The sequence below is a fragment of the Gymnogyps californianus genome, chromosome 3 (assembly GCF_018139145.2).
Source record: "Gymnogyps californianus isolate 813 chromosome 3, ASM1813914v2, whole genome shotgun sequence".
Lineage (NCBI taxonomy): Eukaryota > Metazoa > Chordata > Aves > Accipitriformes > Cathartidae > Gymnogyps > Gymnogyps californianus.
In genome coordinates, this window is record NC_059473.1 from 54,007,889 (window position 1) to 54,030,462 (window position 22,574).

The window sequence follows — 22,574 nt, forward strand, 5'->3', positions numbered from 1 at the left end:
AGAATGATGAGGAAACTGGAATGTTGCTGCCCTCAGAGTTCCTGGAGTGTCTGTACAGCATGATCTCCAGGACACTGTAGAATAATTTAGGCTGGAAGGGATCCATTGAGGTCATCTGGTCCAACACACCACTCATAGCAGGGCCAACTTTGAAGCTGGATCAGGTTGCTTGGGGTCATTTGAGTTCCCAATACGTTCAAGGATGGAGATGTCAGAGTCTCTGTGCAAACCATTTGATCAATCTTATTTAAAAAAAGTCTACTATCTATTCTGTTTCCCTTGCTGCAAACTGTAATCTGCAAAAAAATCAGTACTCTCCAAAACAAAATGTATAAGTAAGACTAATACATATTACAAATATGGGAAATAAAAATACATTGTCTGCAAATCTACTCAAATAGTCTTTAGAACAAAGTATCTAATTGGCCCAGAAGGACAACAGACTATAAATGCCAAAACACCACTTATTGATACAATATTATTCATGTAAATTCTATTCACATTTGTTGTCAGCAGTGGAAAACTTGTCTGCCATGCGGATAGGCTTAATACCCAAACAGTGCAACTCAATGCAGTATGATTCAAAACAGAACTCAAGAAGCTCAATAACTATATGGCAAATCTATTTAGCAGACATGATTAGAGTAAAAATTCTGAGATGAGATTTCTTAAAGGACTCATTTTAATTTCAACCTCAAGTAAGATTTCTAAAATACACAAAACACATTGTCTACTGAAACAGTAAATATTGTAATTTGAGGGAAGCAGCCTGTCACTTATGCATATATGTTTGCCCAGTCTCTAAACACAAAATTGTGTTTAACATCAACTGCGTAACTGAGCTTGCTTCTGTAATACCTTCAGAAATGATGTTATGTAAATGTGTATCCACAACCTATGCCAAAAGGCTTAGAATTTATCTTGCCTACTTTCAGCAGTCTAAAAGTTAGCCTAGATTTGTTTTCTAAACTCTCTACTGTCAATAGAGATGGGGTAGGGTGATCTCGCATTTGTAAGGATGAAGTTTCACAAAAGTTTCATCTCTCTCCACTGATTATCTAACTTAGACTAGGTACCTAATGATTAGGCTGCCTACCTTAATTTCATCTATTTTGAATATTTAGATTGCTGCATCTTTAGGGGGAGAACTAGACAAAAAAATCAGGGTGAGAAAATGTACACAAGCACCAAATGATTATAAAGTGATGAGCAGCTTAACCAATTAGTTTTTTAAAAATTCTGTAACAAATACTTTTTTTTTTTTTTTTAAAACAAAGCACTAAATTAGTCATGGCTTCAAGAATAAGTGAAAACATGTACAGTAAGTTCAAGTATTTAACTGACTACCAGACGAACACACATACAAAAAGCATAATTTAATTATCATCAATTTGCAGTGAGTAAGCATTAACAATGAAATTTTTAACTGTCACAAGTCTTTATGAATATCTAAAAGCCTAATACAAATATCCAAATTATTAGTAAAGATTAGTCATTTAAAGTGTTACCAATAAGACGTTCAGTAACTCTGCATTAAATGCTAACAAGCCCTTTCTAGAAGAATATTAATTTACAGTCATTCTTTCTAACAATTCTTTGTACAATAAAAAAAATTAGATTTGTGTTTTTCTGCTTCCCTTTCCCACCCAACCACCCACACAGTTTTGCTCTCAGACTGAGCTACTAGTCAATCAAACCTGATGGTAAAAATCCTCTCAACCAAGGGTCCAAGATCTCAGTTTTAGCATCCAGCTCAAACGCTCTTTGGGAATAAAATCCATGGTTTTGTATAATGTGCAAAGTGCAAGTTTTCTCCAGTGCTATCAGAAGTGTGTGCTGCTAAGAACTTCACCACAGAATAAAACAGTAACAATTAAGACTTTTCAATTTCCAATAGCTCTGTTACAGACAAACGTTAGATGATGTTTACAGGAGTGACAGATCAAGTGGATTATATACCGGTGCTTATTAGGTCACGTACTTTCTGATTTCATTAGGCCAAACCAATGTTTTTACTCAAGTTCTTCAGTTTCCTCTGTAAAAAGGTCAGCCAAATCTGCCACTGTCAGAACTGAGGCTTCTGACTGTTTCATGGAAGAGCTCGTGTGGCTGTGGGAAAAAGTTGCATGCAGACATCAGAGAAGGAATCAACTTAAGTAACAAGCTGTTTGCACTGAAGACAGACCACATGGTTCAGAGTCCAATAACTGTTCAGCTTTGTAGCTCAGCAGGAAAACACACTTTCGACCAGGGAAAATACATACACTGATCAGCTACTTCTCTTGCACGTTCTGAGTAAGATACAAAGTCCATCTACTGTCCCGAACAGTAGTCAACACCAAACACTGCAGAGGCAGCAGAACATGGGATAATCTGCTTTGCCCTCTTAACATTTAAGGGATTGGCTTCAGCTTCCAAGCATAAGGTTTGATATTACTTTCAAAACATTAGCCCTCATTGGATCATTCAACCACTCTATATTTATCTGAATTTTATATGCAAAAGTAGTGCTACTTTACAGATACAGAAACTTGATTAAATCATTCTTTCAAAGCTAAAGCTGAAATCTTTCATAACTACAGCCAAAGATATGCATGTAAATTTTTAGTCTCATAATTTGTAACAGCCAAAAAACTGGAGAAATAACTGATTTTCTTAAACTGAGGCCTCCTCCTAGATTTGTTATGTGTATACAATACAGCTAAAGAGGTACAAAACTCTTATACTTTCTGCATAAAGAATGTAAATACCACTTTTGTTCCACTCCCAGTCCATCATTGCTTATAGATTTTGAAGAGATAAATGCAGTGAAAACTGCTTCCTGTGTCTGCACACCAGACTGACTTATGAGCTAGCATCTGGACAACTCTTGCGCAGACTGCAAAACCAACCAGTGTGACACAGCACTGACAGACTAGGTTTGTAGAATTTAAAAATAATGAAAGAAAGAATTAATGTTCTATATTAGAGCTTATAACATATGCTGTTACCCCAGTGGCAGGCTTAGTATTACTCCATTAATTGCAATGCTTTTATACTAATGGAACTAAGTAAACTGAAAAGATAAATCATAACACATAATTTATTAATTAATCGGGTTTTTATGAAATAAAATATAACCAAAATATTCTCCAGAGAATTAAAATACCTTAAGCTTCAAGTTACTGGAATCAGGTTAAAAGATCAGTTTTTCAAGTCTTAAAACTTTTGTCAATCAAAACAATTTGAAGGAGAATAGTTGGAGTTTATAAGTAAGATATGCATACCTAACTGTAATAAAAGTATGGTTGAGAACCACCTTTTCATTTTCAGTGCAATAATGATGTTTTAAAAAAAATTCAACACGTACCTTCTATCTACAGTTTTCAGCATAGTCTGCATTCTCTCTTCTATTGTTGCTTTTATCAGGAACCTATGAACAATGGTAGATCTGAATGTGTTTAAAAAAAGAAAGACCAGAAGTGAGCAGAAGTTATGCTGTTACTGTCAAAGTTCAAGACCACATTTTTGTCTCATACTAATTGTTGTAAGAGCGCTGAAAAAATGCCTCTGTATTTTAAGGAAGAAATCTTACAAGGTGATTAACAACTTTCACTGACATTTAAGGATGCTTAGTGCCTCCCAGAGCACACACTTCCACTTGGCTGGATCCCATAATACAGCTTATATTCATTTAGTAACTAAAATCCTAAAGCAGATGCTGGGCAAAGTTCTGCTTTCTGTGTCCCTACTATAAACAAACAGTCCTCAAGAGCCTAGCCTGTCATTTAAAGAAATGTCTTTGGCCCACTGGTTATATACAATGTTTATACTGCATTGTCACAAGTCAGTCCAAGAGACAGAGGTCAGTGTGATAGTTAATTAAAGCTCATGCCCAGAGTTTTAACAATATTGTTCTTGAAGATGGCAAAATACTATACATTTTTTTTTTTAAAAGTCAGTAAACATGAAATTGTAAACACCAGTAAAACATAAAAACCAAAATGTCAATAAACATAAACCAAAATGAGAACTCCATTTACGACATAAAATTTAAAAAAGAAAGCTGTAATAAAAAAAGAAATGTCAGGCACAAGAAAGTGAAATGGAAAAGAGTCAGCTCCAAAGATGAAAATGAAAAATCACTCCAGGCTCCCCAGTATAAACATTTTTCAAGACATGAACCGTTCAAAGTGCTTGGATGGTTTTCAGATCTTAAGTTGAAATTTTGGCAGGCAACATTACACAGAGGAATGCTGAGGGAATATTTTCTGATTCATAGGCAAAGGTCTACCCAAAAAAAGAGAAGTAACTAAGAACTCAACTGAACTGCTAATAGTTGTACCAGTGAAACTAAACAGAGTATTCCCTTATGCTCAGTGTATTGAACACAGCCCTTTTTCAATAAGCCTTGCTGAAGTCTTATTCTTAAGAAGTACGGCACACATTCTTGCTGGTTTTATTGCAAGGTTTTTGCCAGACCTATTGTGCCAGCATCATGTAAAATTATAATGCAGGCTGTTGCAATCAATCTTTCCTATGCCCTCACAGTTAATTCAAAAATCTTTACCAACACACCCAAATATCCACCTGTTCATAAACATTCTTTCACATACATGCTCATTCATGCCCTCTCGCTTTGCCTCCATTTCCAGAACACAAACCCCACTATTATTCTAGAATATTATTACTCCAGAATTGATTCCAGCTATTTTTCATCTTCATGTACAGGGGTTTTTAATTATTTTTTCAAGTGACATGAAACCTAAGGAAAAACATATACATCTTATCTATTCAGGACAAACTTTCCAAAATCTTTGTTAAGTGTTCAGTACTACCCATGTAAAATCGACAACACTGAAACAAAAGATATGCAAACTCATTAATGTCTTCAAAAAGATCTAGACAGGGGTGAGGGCAGAACTGTGATTTAAAAACTAATTCAGTTCTAAAGAGTGTGTGCTATAACTTTCTTTCTGGGGAAAAAAAAACCAACCAAAAAAACACCCCAGAAAACCCTCCAACAACTTACGCAGCTCCTCATCTGCAGGTGGGAATGCCCAGCTAGAAGGAGCCTCTCAAGGAAACTAGGAAGGGCCATGCCTGAGCTTAGCCACATATGACATAAATGGTGAGTTGCTCAGACCTGCAAAGCTAAGACATTTCTGGACATGCTTACAAGCAGAACTTCAAAGTTAAAAACTAGGGCATCAACGGCACACATAAAATAGGGCAGCAGCTGAACAAGGTCTTTCAGGGTTTTGGACTCAAGAGCCTACATTCTTCCTAAATGCGATTTGCTTCTGCATCTTACCCCCATAGCACAAAAGAACTCCCTGAAATACACATTGTGTATTTTCAGCAACCTTTTTGTTTTATTTTAATCTTTCTGTCCCTTATATGATCATCTTTAAAAATAGGGTTCCTATGAATACCCCCATCTCCAAAATTGAGAAGTTCAGTGAACTAGATTTATTCTGATTACAGTATGCAGTTCTATTCTGGACCATATCTAAACCACTCAACACAATTTTAACTCTTACTTTGTTTGGCCAATACGATGTACTCTGCCAATAGCCTGTAGCTCATGTGCAGGATTCAGAATGGGTTCCACAAGCAGAACGTGAGTTGCTTCAATGATGTTTAGTCCATTGGAACCAGTGTGAAGAGGCAGCAGCAAAATATTGATGTTGGGATCGTATTTAAACGCCGAGAGATTTTCCTAAAAGGCAAACATCACAGCAGCGTGACAAAAGTTCCTCAATAAAGGGTGTGGGGGACATCTCTAGGTTTTCAGGAAATTATAGCAGCTACTGCAGGCCCCAGAGTGACAATCTTGCAGCCTGACTGATCCAAGACCTGTCATCCCAGAATGGATACTCGACAGATATCAAGAAGGCAAGAAATTCTTGCAACACTGATCAGTGTGTCTCATCCTTAACATCCATGCCAATGCTTCTTTCTCAAAAGTGAATGTACTATTTATCTCCAAAGGCTTTACATTGTGGCTTTTTGTGATTATGATTTTTAGAATTAATGAGTTAGAGATTAAAGCTTCTGCCAAACAAATTTGCTGCTTTCCAGTTTCTCAAATGAAGCAATGAAGTAAAAGGATCAAATTAACTTCTATGAACTGTAATTTCCCCCCCGAAAATAATTTTAAGAAAAACATCCTTTATGTACCTGAAATTTACTAATTCCATTGATCTGAGAAAAAATCATGTTGTTGTCATACAAAGCTTTTGAAATTATGTCCAACACATCTTGCCACTGTAAAAAAAAAAAACAAACAAAACCACACAACACAATAAAAGTAACTCAAGATTACAAATAGCAATGACAACTAAAATATACTAATTAACTTCCCTAAGAAAGAGTAGATAAAAAGGCCTTTCAAAATACTTGCATTTGCAATTTAAAAAAAAAGAAAAAAAAAAAAAGATTTGTGTGCCAGGAACCGAATCTTTCATAAAACTAAATAAGAAATGTAATTAAAAAGATCAGCTTGAATGAAAGAAATTGGTAACCATCACAGAACCAGTTTTACAATGTGTCAAAAAAATCTGGACATTACATTTAAAAATATCTAGAATTTCTAATGCTGCCATATAACCCTAAGTGTTCGCCCTTTAAAGAAACAAGCTTTTACATCTGTTGACTACGATCATTGTTCACATCTCAGTTACATGAATTGTCCTACAAATTCTCAAAACAAGCAAGTGGCTGTACAGAGTGATTCAACATTTTGGTAGCTAAACTAATTCCTGAAAATATTATGACCACTTTAAAACTCACACATACAAAGACAAGACAGAAAATGGTGATTAATACCGTTGAGAAAACTAAGGATTTAGCCCCTGGATCTTTAAATTGAATTCTCTTCAGTGTTCGGACCACAGCTTCCACTTTGGTGGAGTGACTTCCCTTTGAAAAGTTAAAAAATAGTATTAGTAAAGTAGGATATTAAACAACTCCTTCCACATTCATTGCTTTATTAAGTAATGTTATATTAGGACTCTGACATATCTTACACAAATTTAAAAATTAGCAACCCAGAGGAAGGGCAGGTTAAGTAGCACTGAACTGCTTTTATATCTCCCTTATAATGCACTGCTATAGGATCAGTGGTGTATTACAGCATGCACAGTACATGGAAGAATGAAGTGCCATACTGATACACCGATCTAGTTCTGCATGAGGCAGAATGGATAGCCCAAGCAGTGCAGTTGCACCAAACATGCCAGTTAGGCCTCCTGAGGTTTAACTTAGTGGCACAATCTTTAAAGAATCTTCCAAATGCACATTTAAATTTCCCTCCCTTCACACCTCTTGAAAACTGGTAATGAAAAAACCTACCTGAACGCTATTTCTGTTGCTTTTGTTTCTCACTCTGGCAACACCAAACTTAGGCTCAGTACTATGAAGCTTGTTAATTATATTTAAAATAATAAGAAATTGGTAAATATAATTAAATTAATTCTTGAAGGATTGCGTGCTGCAATGAAAAAGTCTTCATACTCTGCATTCAGAAGTATTTCAGTGCTTAATGAATCCAATACTACATTCTACTTCTTGTCCACTTTGATTTCTGTACTCTTGCTTTTCCCCCTAAGTCGGGAAGAGGATTCTGAGAAACAGTTCTTTAGTATTTCCCGCTATTTCCTTCAGTATGTACTTTGTATTACAGCAATTTTACCTAATGTTTTTTTAAGAAGCCCTTATTTAATTCCTTACTAGTTCTTACATGCATAGTAATTTCAAGCTGCACTAGATTCAGTGGGACAAATATTGTTTTATTTCTGTCTGCACCTGTCCTCTGAACATTGAATTAACTATGTTGGCTTACTACAATGACAGATCAAATTTACTGAAGTTATGCTACTTGCAGAATTGGTGGGGAAGGATGTCAGCAGTCTAAGCACAACTTGGGAACCAATGCTGGGCTGCTTGATCATTCATACGTTATGCAGCTAAATGAATGCTCCAGAAATACATGTAAAAGACTTTCCGCAGACTGTTTTACCAAATGCTGCAATAAGCAGTACCATTTTATTTCCCAGGGTCCTCCATAGTGATTCCAACTCTGTGTCGTAGACATAGAAATAAACAAGTTTTTTTCACGTCACCTCTGTTGCACCTGGTAGACATTACACTGTTTCCAAAAGTCAGACAATTAAAAATGCTTATGTCAGTAGGTGTTATGATCTGCAAGGATGAATGACACATTTGCAGCCCTACAGCAGCTGCCTGCCAATCATAACCACCTACAGTTAGGAGATCCAAGACTAACTTTTGGTAATTCCTATATATTACATGGTCATTTATGTGCTTTTCTGATACCATCCATCTCTGATTCAATTACGACAATTCTGGCTAATCTGCTCTGTCTTTTCCTCAGAGACTTCTTTTGGACCTTACCATAGGTCCTATTTTTCCCTGCTATAAGAAATAGTAGCTTTAGCCACTGTTGTTGATTCTTCCACCCTTCAGACTTCCTGTGACCCAGGTGTTACAAATGTCACTTTGTACAAGATCAGTCAGAGGAACTATGGTGAAGAAAAGAACAGCAGAATGATCAAAGTGATTACAGTCTTTTTGCTCTACTTTTTAAACAAGATAACTAAGTGTGCAAAGTTCTCCATCCCTCTGCTTACATTATATTAGACAAACTATATTAGACTTGTCATTGAACTAACAATTGACTAAAGCTTTGGTTCACAGCACACAAAGAATTTCAATTTTGTTCTCAATATTTATGGAGAGATGAAACTGATAGAAGTACCCTTGCTATTATGAGTTCTTGGTTTTCAGTCTGTCTTAAAAAAATGTTACCCCACTCATTACCCATACACCTTGAGTTTGTCATTTTGTTGACTATCCAGATGAGTATTTATAAACAGATTAGCTAGTTCTAATTAATTATGGAACAGCACACATTAGAATCAAAGCTACCCTCTAACAAACAATTCCTGTCTCAGATGACAGTCTGGCAATACCCGTTGTAATACTGACCAGACACTGGAAGCTTTTACAGAACCAAACCATGCAGGGATGCCAGTAATCTCTGTCAGTATAAAATGCTCCCATTTACAGTAGTCCTTTTGCATCTAAGGCATTAACTTAAGATGGCTAGTGCTGGTACAATTAAGAGCAAGATGTATACAACACAACAGAAGGAAAAAAAAAAAAAGAGAGGTACTGAATACTGAAAGAAACCAGTGGGACTGAGAAAGTTCAGATGAAAATATAAATGCTGAATAAATCACGCAGTTTTCATATGTCTACTGCAAGATACTGATCTTAACCTCAGTATTCTATAGAAACCATAGTAAGTTAGTTTTCTTTGTTAACTGTCCTTAAAGGAATATGAGGTAGAAATTTATTTTTAACAATGCTGCTTGTTTTAATAGTACATACAGTGAAGCTACAGTATAAATTGTTAATTTTTCATGAAATAAGAATGGGTCTTGCTCAAGATGACATGCAAATTCACACAGAATTCATATTTTTGCTTTGCCTGAAGTTTTTGATGCAGAAATACTTCAAGAAAACACTACAACCCTTTACACAGGACGGTAGATGACATGTTCCTTCTGTGGTTTATTTATGAAATTTAGTTATTCTACTTATTTTTTTAATGTTATCTATGAAACACATTTGAAATTTTCTTGTTTGAAACAGGTGATATCTCTAAACCGTGAGGAAATAATCTGTTAAAAAACACATATGAAGTGAGGTCCTAATAACTAGCACTTCAAATATATAGCCTATTTACTCCCCCTGGTGCTACATGCTGTCAACTACTTCAAATCTAATAATTTGAGTTAGGAAGCATCTAACTCATAAAATGGAATTCCAGTTGCCCAGGGAGGCTGACATAACTAGTGTGAATGTGGTAGCATTGACTTCAGTACAGGCCAGCAACCCTAGCATACCCGCAAGGTTCAAGGAGACTTGCATAGATACCATGGAAGTCTTTGTCAGCACATTTCCTTATTTCTTTTAACTATACTAACGAGATTAAAACTATGATTGGTATGTCCAGCTGTATTATAATAATATTTTAATTAAAGATAGCAGTATCATCTAAATCAAAATATTACCAATATTAGTCTTTTACCTTTGCATTTTAGTCCAGAATCCTCTATTTTTTCCACAGCTGCAATAACCACAGTTTTTTGGTTTAATGCTATTCTATTTGTGCAAAGCAAAAATGTACCTATGCACTACCTATGTGTCAGTATTGCTAAAGACTCGTGGAGATGCTGTCTTTTCCACCACCCATGCCTTCAACCCAATGAAAACCCTCTGTTACCAAGAAAAGTAGATAAAACAGTGCATTTATGTCTAGAGGTTCATTAACTTTTGTCATTAGGAAGGCAGACAAGTTACAAATAAAGTCTCCCCACAGACTTGAACTTTAAGATATCTTTTGTAGTAAGGGGAAAGTCAAACCACAGTATTTTGCTAAGTAGGAGACATACTTTATGTGTATGGCTATTTTAATAAGACTTGTAGAAAATTAATTACCTCTGAAATTCAGACTCTCTGTCAAGCTGTTTGAAATGATCTAATGGGTTGCTAAATTAAGGGAGAAGTCTAAGTACAATGAAAAGACCTTGTCTCCTCAGAAAGCCAGGCTAAAAGGAATAAACACAGAAAGTCACAGTGGCAAATACAGCTACCAGTCTTCGACAGAGCTGTACATTGTCAGTGGAAAGCCTTGAGAAAGAAATTGCCCAGGCAGGGAACTGTTTTAAGACCAAAAGTCACTCTTTATTCCACAATCACCTTTTCAGTAGGTATATGTATCCACTCAGTGAGGCTTTAACCAAATACCAACAAGTTTAAAATGCAGATAGGCAAGAAGCACTAAATAGTTTTTCCAAAGTTTTCCTTTTGATTTTTCAAACAAAAACAAACAAAAAAATCCAGAAAGAATACTTGCAGAGTATCCAGCTGCACAGAATCAACACTCATCTAGAATACAGAGAAAAAGCTTACACCACACAACTAGATCAAAAGAATTGGGGATGAGCTTTAAGAGAGCGGCCTCACAGCCATGTTATTGATGATACACTTGCAGGGAAAAGAAAAGAGAATGTCCCCAACATCACACCAGAGAAACCTTTCTCCAAAGAACAAATTCATGGTCAACAGGTTCCAGTGAAAAGCATTGTTTTTGATAAATAATATTTTACAGGATTAAAATGTTTCTATTTTCTCTACTGTGATTTGATTTATTACTGAATAAAGTTTGGGTCAAGTTACTGAATACACTCATTAGAACCTGTCCATGAATTTATTAGTGGGCAAGCTAGATGGAGGAACCATAGATATATCTCCCTTCAGGTTTTTAATGTTCATTTACCCCTATTAAAAAAGTAGTCGTTTTTTTCCCTCCTAATTATGGTTTGTATAGCAGACAACATTACATAGATATACAAAATGCAAAATAACTATTCTACTTCTCAGGTAGCTCAAGAAACATTCCAGATGACTAATCTTAAGTTCAGAATCAGGATTTACGTTCTCTGGCTAACAATGAAGACTTATCAATTTAAAATATTTACATTATCCTAACAGCTTTGTTGTACAGGCAGCTTTCTCAAACTACTCATTTCAAGCAAACATAGCAAAACTGTGCCTCCAAAAAGCCTCATGTCTCCTTAGCTACAAAAAGCCAAAAACACCACCACAACAACAATCATCTGCATACAAACAGCACTGATTTCTACCCAGCGTCAAATGCTTAAAAAAAAAAAATAATCATAACTAAAGCTTAGTAAAAGCCGTCCCTCCCCCCCACACCTCAAGACAGCATTACTTTAACACGTGTAATTTTGTAATCCATCTACAAGGCCTTTCCTCAGGCACATTTAAAGAGTAGGTGTTAAAAAGACATCCTCTTTCACACCGTTTCCTTTCAAGTTTTGTTTACAAACCTCTTAAAAGTTATGAAAAGGGTAAGTTAAAAAAAAAAACAACCTAAACCAAACAAAAAACCCAAGAAACCTTCTACTTGACAGGAAAACATGTATCCTTCCTTGGGGAAGGATGCAAAAACACTGTAAGAAAGGCCTATATACATCATGTCCAATTCAAAAGAAAAAGAGCTATACCTGTTATAAACAAAGCAAATTATAAAAGTGAACCTACTTATAAAACTATATAAGTAGATTTGTTGGCCTAAATGCAGTATGCAACAAAACAAATATGCACTGCTGAAAGTTTGGGCCACAAAGCTCATATAAACAACGTACCTTTACAGGAATATCATCCTCCTGATTTGCAGTTTCTGCAGTGAAGACATATGATATTTCTTTATGAGATGTTGTCTGCCTGCAAATGGCACATTTAATTGAGCTCCGGCGGGTGCCAACACTGTACTGTTCTATGATGATAGCTACACACTCATTACAAAAACAATGTCCACATGTCAGCACTGCCCACTATGCAGGGAATTAAAAAAAACAACACAACACAGTATCAGTTTTGGATCAATGCAAAAGAAAAACAGTGTACTAATACATGATAAATCACGTTTTCATAGAAACATTACTTCATTTTCATTAAACTCATCAGATTAAAATTGAAGAATTTTAGAATTTTTAGCACTCTAGCTGCTAAAAAGCCTGGATTTCAAAGTTTTCCAGCACAGAAAGATTCATGATCCACAGAAGTTCTCTGCATTTATTGTTAATTTTTTGCATTTTCCCAGTTTTAAACTTGAGGAAAGACATTACAGTCTTTCATTTTTACAAATTATGATTCTTAATGCATAGGTTAAGTACACAGATTAAGTATTTACATCATTTTTTTTAAAAATTACACAAATGTTTCTATTGGCCTTCTGTAAAAGTCTTTATCTATACATTCATACTAGATCAGTCTTTATTAAAAAAGTCCTAAAGAAAGTGCTTTAATATTTACCTATTGTTAAGTCCTAGATAACTTCTTTGGATTTAAAAAGAAAGATTTTGAACAGAGAGGCTTAATCTTTTTTTGACAGAATGCATTAGAAACAAAAGATTGCCTTGCAGAAGCTGTCCTTCCTTTGTGGGCCTAGAACATCTACGTGTCAGCTGTGACCTTCCATAAGAAAACTAATTTGTAAACCAGTGTTTTTGCACCTAGAAATAGTGTCTTACTCCCTACTAGTCTGTTCTATAGGCCATTCTAAGAGGAAAAAATAAAACAGTTTTCATGGGTCCAAGTAGCAGAGGGAATTGACTAAATGACTGATTATCACGCGAAAGATCTTTTAGGCTTTGTAAGGTTCTTTCAATCATGCAGAAACGGGACGCAAAGCATTTTAAAAGTTCCTTGCAACATGATGGCTACTATCATCTAAAGCGGCAGTCTCGGCCAAAGTTAAAGGAAAGATTATTTTTCCTTTCAGTGAGCCCCTCCAGCTCAGAGATGAAGCATAATGGCAGTTAACAGGGCAAACAACTGTTTTCTGTAAAAACCTGTATCACCCTTGGAAGAAGAGTGCAGAGGGGATTTTGGAATGCTTACACGCGTCTATAAAGCTAATAGAAGCTAAAACACCTTAAAATAGCTACCCTAAAAAAAGAGCCAATTTAGTTTGACTGTACAGGAGTCCTTATATGTTTTTACCTAATGCATGGTAAGTAAAGTATAAACTATGGCTTTGTACTTTATGATATAGATCAGTTTTGACGAAATCTGACTTAAGTTTCAACTCCTGCAGTTCAGCAGGTAAGTGGTGGGGAAAGAAATGCAGATTGCCAGTCTTTATTCTATTGGTTTTTACTACTATTTAAGTAGCTAATATCCATTTCTTTAAAGTTCAGAAGAAAAAAAAAATACTATCAATAAGAGCAGTTACAGTAAAGTACAATAGTATACTACAGAAGCTTATATATTTCTTCATTCTTTTAGCTTAAATGGCAAAGAAGTTTCTGACAAAAGTATGAAAGCAAAACTTCAGAGTTATAAAACAGCAGCACATTTTTGGAACACTTTTGTTGAAACACTTAAGCATTGATGTCAACAGCTAAAGGCAGTAGAGGTGCTTGCATCTGACCAAGATGTTATTTCAGGGGAGACGCTGGTTCGTACATTACAGGAAAGGGCTTATTTCCCCTGTTTCAATACAATGTTCATTTAAAATCAGATGTTGAGAATTTGACACACAACTGACTCAGATCTAGGTAAAGACATTCTAAAACCAAAACCTGCTGACTAAATATCTTACCTGTTTTCCCAGTTGACGTGCACAGATTGGACATGGTTCTGGGTTAACTCCCCCAGTAGTTTTATCCTGAGACTATAAGGTAGAAAAAGAAAAAAAACAACTTTGTGTTTCAACAAATAAAAAGTTATTCTATATTTAAAACAAGCTTCTAGAAAAAATGAATAATGAAGTCCTTAAAAAAAAAAAAAAAAACCCTGTGTGAGCAAATTAAAAAACATCATCCATGAATAAGTAAGTCTATCTTGAAGAGTTAAAAAAAATATGTAATTTATGGTAAGTAAAAGGAGCACTGTTCATACTGCAGTCCTTCAGATAGCATCTGCATCTCTACTACAGCTTTGAAAAATCCTAGTAAAAGACAAGCTTCAAACAAGAAACTCCTCATATTTTCTATCAGCTTCACATTGTTGTAAAAACACTTAAATATACTTAATCATGCTTAACTATGCTTACGTAAGCATAATTGTACTTACTTGAACACTATGATTAAAATAACATAACATACATGGGGTTTGTCTGGGTTTTTTTTACACTTATTTAACCTACAGATCTGCTTGTCCTTCTGTTTAAGAAGGTAAACTCTTTGTAAAATAGCAAGGGTACGCAGAGAGGTACATAATTTTACAAGGCTTCTACTAAACATGGCCCAGTTAGTTTTAACGAAAGTTTTAACCATCTAAAACTAGTTCATAGTTTTATAACTGTGTAATTAAGCAAAGAGCCAAAATATATAATGTAATAAATAACTTCATGGCTACGCAGCAACACAAAGAACACCACACTGAATTTCAACATGTAATGAATCCTTACAAAAAATACATTTTCTTTAAAATGTAAGTTTTAAATAAAAATAACGGTAGGTTTCTTTCACTGGGTAAATAGAGTACATCACTTTGGTAAAGACCAAGGAACCGTAAACCTTACTTTCTCCAGATTAGTGAGATACAGAAGTTGTCCTAATTTCTTTTGAAGCTGTGATTTGGCAACTGCCTTGTCATTCAAAAGTTTCACTCGATTTTGCTCTACCTATGGAAACAATATTAACATGTTAAAAAAAAGAAAAAAATAGTTAAGTTTTACAATATGGCTTAAATTAATTTTTTGGCAAAATTCAACTGAATAATTTACTGGGGACAGACAGAAGAACAGCTCATGCTGTAAATTTAAGATGTGCTTCTCCCCAAGCAAAATTGATTATCTATTCCTTTCCTGTACACAGTATGAACACAGTACTGTGAATGGGCTGAGACCCAGGAAGTATACAAACTTGCTCTAATGCTTTATTTGCATTATTGGTTCCTTCCAGAGAGAAAACCAATTTAAAAATTTTTTTTTAAAAGTTTCTTTCAAATTTCATTCAATTTATCACATATCTTCTTACAGCCAAATAGATCCTAGACTCTACTGCTGGTTCCAAAAACAATGTGTAAGAAACAACTAATTACTTTCTTTATACTTCTTAGAAGCTTTCACTTTTCATTTAACCTATGCAAAGATAGAAACATCACGCTGACTGCTTTTTAGGTTACAGTTGGTAGCAGTGTAGTTACTAATACTGCAGAAGAGGCAAGCACCCGAAGGATGAAGGCCAAAGTAATGGATGTTTCTTTTATCGTTGCAAGTACATACATAAATCTTAGACTTTGTTAAACATTTGTTAAGCAAAATGCTCCATTTTAAAAATTACTTTGATACACAGATAAAATAGCTATTTCCCTACAGAAAGAAAAGAAGCACTGTTATCTAACACTGAATCTCACTGAAAAAAAGCACAAAATGTTTCTATTGAAAACATATTTCTATTGGTGCAAAAAAAAAAAATTAAGAGGTTAAGTCAACCCAGCATTTTCTCTATGTTCACGAACAGAAAGTGCCTCAGAGGTGGCTCAGAAATTCCAAGACACTGAAAAAAGATTTGTCTTTTAGGTTTTCACTGCTGTTTTTTAGGTCCTTGTGGAAAGTAGCAATATGGGTGAGAAATCAGGTCAACTTAATTTTCCACCAGCTTGGAAAACTTGGCAATTGTAGAGAAGGTCCCCAAGCCATTCACCTGCTGCTGGAAGGACAACAGTCTTTTGGAAATACGCCACTCTTACAGTCAGAAGGCTGACAAAAATATATTAAAATAAGAGTCACAAGCTCAAAAAGGCCCATACACTGAATGTAGAAATAAATGGGAACTCTTTACTCCACCAAGGCTTTCTGAAATGGAAAGAGAGGCATATTATAGACCTTATACATGGATCTAGATACAAATTTTGTTTTTGTAGGAGGTAGGTTCTTTCAGAAAAAAAAGATTTCCTTCCTGCCAAGTACTTTACCTCATGCGGTTCTATGATGTGGAGAACTGGTGGATTTGGTTTTGGCTCATCAGGATGACGCACTCTCAGCCGTTCTGTAGCCATTGCCAGTTCATCAATAGCAGACACATGATCCCTAAGTACCATCCAATATTCATGAAGTAACTGTAAGAAAAGCCCAAACAAATTAGTAGCAGAACTGAGTTGAGTTCCCTTTATATGACTCTGCCATACAATGTATAATGTGAAAATCTTTTTGGAGTAAGGGATAATAGTTCTTTACAGTAATTCAGCCACAACAACAAATTACAAAGGAAAACAAACAGTATAGAGATCATCTTGCCTGCTTTCTTTTCCAGCCTCTCTTTATGAACAACTACAAATAGCTGTCTCATTTCTTCTACAACTATTACAATAACTAATGCAACTAAAAGTTCAAAACCAAAATGCCTTGCAAAACTAAACAAATGCTGAATAAAATAAGGAAAAATGATTAAGCAATTTTAAACAGCTGGCTATTACAGTACTAAGACTGCTTCTTAAAGACAAAGTATGTTTTAAAGAAATGTTAACAGTTTGAGTGGTCTTGATAAAGGCACAGACAAGCACAAGGTGAAGATAACATCAGATTCCGTTCTCCCAAGAAAAAGTAAATTCTGGCTTTCTGCAAAAGAAATGGCTACACCTGGAAGTACACTATCCATATAAACTGACATTATTTTTAAATTACTGATAATACTGTAAAGTGTTTCTTCCCAAGCTTTCCACTATTTACGTATTTTACAAAAAATCTTCAGTGATCTTACTGAAATTCTACGACCTTTTGCAAATGCCAAAAATTACTGTTTGTTGATTTCTGATTTTTCAATTGTAAAGATATTTCTAAAAACTCAGTTTCTGGGGGGTACGCTGATTGTTTGTTTGGGGTTTTTCTTTTAGCTCAAGAAAGACTACTGAAGCATTTGTTTTGAGCTATGCCTAGATTACAAACATAAACTTACTGTGTATAAAACCTGGCATACAGGGTAAGGACAGAGAATAAACTGCAATGAGCTTACTCCCCCAAAACTAAAGAAACTAAACTAAACTAAGGGAGAAACTAAGCTAAAATTACTTTTGTTGGGGCAGGGAAATGGGAACTTTGTTTTAGATTCAAGGGTTCTTTTACAGAGTATCACCCCTGTAGCCTAATGTAGATTAGAGTAGTACGGACAATTGAATCAGTATTTCCAAGTCACAACAGATGGAATAATGGCACTATTTTCATTCTCACTGGCGTATTAGTCCCACCTTTTGTTTCCTAAAGTAAAAGGACATGAAGAGGCTGTGTTCCCTTCTTGCAGCAGAAAAACCTCAACACATAGCAATGCTTTGGTAACTAGTTATCTTATGTCCTCCTTTTGTGAACTGCTACAGGCCGAGGACATAAAATAATGAAGCATGAGAACAGCTAGGGTCATTATTCTCCAATCAGCATTTTTGTACCATAAGCAAGTGATCTGACTTTGCGAAAGCAGCACAACTTTATTAGGTGTTCAATAACTTTAACTATCAGATACCTAAATGCTGATTGAGATGTCATTTTGTTTAAAAAGGTTTTGCACTGTGTTACACTGTAACCTAGTAATTTTTTTCAGGCAGCTCCAGACTAAGTCTCACTCCTAAGCAGTGCTACCAATTTGTGGAAAGTAGGTGATCAGTAACCAAGTTTGCTGAAAAACAGACAGACTGAATTCCATTACTTAATCTAAGATACATGAAGTAAATCACTCTCTAGACTATCTTCTCTTCTTCTGTGGACTAAAGCTAATAACAAATGCTTAAATTCTTGGATAGCATACTTCTGCAAGAAGTATCTTTGCTTTTTCAAAACCTTCTAACCTCCTAGGAAAAAGCAAGTTAAGTGACAATTTCCTAGAATCATGAAACAGAAAGCCTGGGAGAAAGATCACAGGGGTGAAAACCCTTCAAGGAACAGGAATCTCCTCTGATGTCAGACCACCAAAAAGAAAAAAAAAAAAAAAAAAAAGAGTGTACAAGACTGTCATTAAACCTGGCACTAGAGTACCAAGTGTGTTCTACTGAAGCTGAAGTCTGTGTGTCGTGGTTTAACCCCAGCCAGCAGCTAAGCACCACGCAGCTGCTCGCTCACTCCCCCCCACCCCTGGGATGGGGGAGAGAATCAGGAAAAAAAAACCTCGTGAGTTGAGATAAAGACAGTTTAATAGGACAGAAAGGAATGGAAAACAATGATAATGATAATAATAATATGAAAATAGTAATACTAAAAGAATTAAACTATACAAAGCAAGTGGTGCACAATGCAATTGCTCACCACTCGTTGACCGATGCCTGGTTAGTTCCCAAGCCGCGATCCCCCCTCCCAGTTAACTCCCCCCAGTTTATATACTGGGCATGATGTCATATGGTATGGAATAGCTCTTTGGCCAGTTTGGGTCAGCTGTCCTGGCAGTGTCCCCTCCCAGCTTCTTGTGCCCCTCCAGCCTTCTTGCTGGCTGGGCACGAGAAGCTGAAAAATCCTTGACTTAGTATAAACACTACTTAGCAACAACTAAAAACATCAGTGTGTTATCAACATTATTTTCCTACTAAATCCAAAACACAGCACTATACCAGCTACTAGGAAGAAAATTAACTCTGTCCTAGCTGAAACCAGGACACTGTGTTAATTAAAAATGAGAAGGAGAAGCATTCAAGAGAAAGCACTTTTGATTACACCTAAGCTGTAAGACAGGATGAGACCCTTGTGTGCAACAGCTCTTCCCCCTTCTCCGTCACTTGTATGTATTCACTGCAAGGAAACACAGACACACAAGGATGCATAAAGAAAGCCACAGTATACTCCTGTAGTTCTCTCTGATCCAAACAATGACTAATTATTTCAGGTTACATTGTGTAGTAAACAAGATCCAGGAAATAAAGCAATAGTGAAAGGACACCTGTAGCTACCACAAGACTGAAGGTAAACTGAATTACAGAATGGACGAATGTTTGATTTGCTGAGTCCTGCTACATTCTGATTTAACTAAACAGATGAACACATTTAATTATATCTGTATACTGTCTTAATAGATGCAATTACATTGCTTACTAATTTGCTTAGTAGCCAGTATAGCTTTTAGAAACTCTTAAATCATATAGAAACCATTTTAAATCAAATCCTGTAATAAGCACTGTGAAAAAGCTTTGTGCAGGCAAACCAGAATTTCAGGAATACAACTTAGATTTGTTCATATTCAGCTTAAATTTGTTTATTATTACATTAAATAGAATACACAACTGTCTCATCACCATCTCATTTACTGTACCTTATATTCCTTTTTCCATGCTTCAAAGAGTTCCAGAAATACGCTGCCTTCTTCGGTTAGCTTAACATCCATTCGGTGAGCTTTGGCAAAGGAGAGAAGAGCTTTCAAGGCACGTTCAGTTTCACTGGTCGCCCACAGTCCTCTACTTGTGGTGGGCAAACGGTCATCAACGAGCCCTTCTTCGTCTTCTATCATCTCCTCAAATATTGCCATTTGGCCTTTAACACTTAAAAACAAACCCAACATGATACTTATCACTGATTTTGTACTTCCACATCCATTTCTACTTATTCACCATATATTTCAGCCTTCTACTATATGATTAAAGGATAAAGCAAATCAAACAAATACAAACAGCTGTTTTGTTACTTCATATCCCAAAAGATTGCTTTGAACAGTGACCTCAGTACCAGCAATGAAATCACTGTACAGGCCATTTTGTCAGCTCAAAATCATCAATAGCTTTTGTAAAGGCTTACACATCTTAATTATCTTTCACTAGTTATGAATGATTAATGTCACATTCATTTAAATAATTTGCAATTCTGACTTCTTAAATCAGCAAGAGTTGCAGTTAAACTCTGATGCAAAAATTTGCTGTGTAGTGCACTATTTAAGAACACTACAGCTTCCCAGTTCCCTCCTTCACAAATAACGCTAATTCAGAAACACACTAATGTTTCCTAATGATTCCAGCAATCATTAGGTAACAGAGCTCCCACCGGTAAAGACTTTTCAAAATGTTTTCTCAGTGACCTCAGGATTTTTGAATCCAATTTTGACATTGTGAGGGATATGAGAGATAAAGAGAAAGCATGCAGAGGGCTGTAATCTATGCCTCTCAGTACTGTTCACTATGCATACTTCTCTCGCACCACGTGCTGGTGCAACCCTTCTTTCAGCTCACAGCTGCACTTATGTCTGAAATCTCCTCTCTCATTGTACCTTTAGTCAAATTTTGTTACTTTATGAATTATACAGAATTAAAAAACAAATCTATGAACAAGTATGGTATTATACCACTTGCAACTGGACTGCAAATAAATATTTGCACAAACAGGAAAATGTGTTTAGTATACTTGTATTTATACACACACCTGAACACTTCAACACTTCATTTCAAATGTATCATCATATTTTAGCAGCTTGAGAAAAAGTGGCATGTATTCGTTCCTTGTACACAAGTTTTTCAAATGAAATTTAAATAGAAAATTAAACCTGATTAATAAAATTGCTATCAAGGCCACCAGCAAGAAGTTGCTGTAATTTGTTCATAAAGTTATTTCAGAAAACTTGAAGTAGAAGATATAAAAAAATCCAACTGTCACTTTTTTTATAGTGAAAATTTTATAAAGCTATGAACTTACGTATGAGAAAAGAGCTTCGACTCGTATTCTGTGAACAACTCATCAGCCTTACAAAAGACACAGCTGCAATACAGAAGATTGAAAACAGAAGCACTCAGAATTTAATCAGAAACCAAAGTAATTCCTGTAATTCCCTATTCCAACATATAAAACCACACAAAGTCCTTAAAAAAGGAACAATTTAACAGTCTTATGTACACTCAATACAACAACCGACAGGAAAAGATTTTTATAAGAATAAAACCAAAGTAAGGTCATGATTGTAACAAATGGATCTGTGATATCTGTGTGCATACAAACCCTGAGTACAGAATAAAGACTTTAATCTCTTCTTATTTCAAATGAAGGAAAATTTAATAATACACTTCTAAAGTATATTTTCTATTTTCAAGACATACTTGTTAAGTGGAAGTCTAACAGGTCGCAAATGGCAGATAGTGGCAGCCTCAATAACCTGCTTAGAGGGAGGGCCTTCTAAGCTTTTCACTGCTTCTCTTACAATCTTCTGGAACTTCTTCACTTCCTCCAGCTGGGTTGTGAGCAGGTATTGAAGGCCTCTGCAGTCACGGAATCTGATTTAAAGAAAAAGGGAACTAATCGCACACTGAGCCACCGAATTCAAACTTCAATCAGTATTTTGAAGAGAAATAGCTAAATAGCAATCTAGGACAACATATGAAGTTCATATCATAAGCAAATCCTTATTACTACTAGATGTAATGCTGCTAGAAATCATTCCACTGTATCCCCTGAGATGATGCCTGGTATTTGTAGAATAGAAAGACTCTTTCCAAGACTTGAGAGATGCAACTGAATATTAGCAGTCAACACCAACCTGCAACATTCTGGTCCACAACACAAATCTACTAAAGGTAAACAACTGCACATACTTACAATCATATTTGCATCTGTTGGCCAACAAACTGATTTTCCGTGCACCTGTGCAATTCACAGCATACACATTTACCCACCACAAAAATATACTGCATTTTGCCAGTTAGCTTTCAAACTTAAAATTATTAAATGGACATGACAGGGAACTATTTTATTAAAACCTAGCTGTCTTCTTGATTGGAGTGGGAACATGAACACCAGTTAAGCACTTTCCATATTGTGTTTTTCACACAATCAATTTTTTTCCAATATGACATGGGCAAGCATACAGATAGATGCATAGGCATATGAGCTCAGCGTGAACATGCAAACAATCCTTTCCTCGAATTTATTTTGACCAGAATGAGATGCCATTATTCTCAAATAACACTTAACCATGAAACGTTCATATCCAGACTCACAGACTGGTTGAGGTTGGAAGAGGCCTCTGGAGGTTGTCTTGTCCATCCCCTCTCCTCAAGCAAAGTCACCTAGAACAGGT

The 22,574-nt window shown here is 35.6% G+C and overlaps 1 protein-coding gene across 3 annotated transcripts in view; it reads right to left on the reverse strand.

Moving 5' to 3' along the window:
* Positions 1-514: 514 nt before the first annotated feature.
* SHPRH (SNF2 histone linker PHD RING helicase) overlaps positions 515-22,574 on the reverse strand; it is a 56,073-nt gene continuing 34,013 nt past the window's right edge. For 2 of the 3 annotated variants that reach the window (XM_050893148.1, XM_050893146.1), the window contains exons 19-30: positions 21,598-21,771; positions 21,200-21,262; positions 19,833-20,058; positions 16,525-16,668; positions 15,128-15,229; positions 14,204-14,275; positions 12,243-12,431; positions 6,811-6,903; positions 6,163-6,249; positions 5,523-5,701; positions 3,350-3,430; positions 515-2,109 (exon numbers count right to left, since the gene is read on the reverse strand). In XM_050893148.1, coding sequence (XP_050749105.1) covers positions 2,013-2,109; positions 3,350-3,430; positions 5,523-5,701; positions 6,163-6,249; positions 6,811-6,903; positions 12,243-12,431; positions 14,204-14,275; positions 15,128-15,229; positions 16,525-16,668; positions 19,833-20,058; positions 21,200-21,262; positions 21,598-21,771 — 1,507 coding nt within the window. In that variant the 3' untranslated portion in view covers positions 515-2,012. Of the gene's footprint in view, positions 2,110-3,349; positions 3,431-5,522; positions 5,702-6,162; positions 6,250-6,810; positions 6,904-12,242; positions 12,432-14,203; positions 14,276-15,127; positions 15,230-16,524; positions 16,669-19,832; positions 20,059-21,199; positions 21,263-21,597; positions 21,772-22,574 lie in introns of those variants that run through there. The other variant, XM_050893149.1, reaches the window with a different exon arrangement.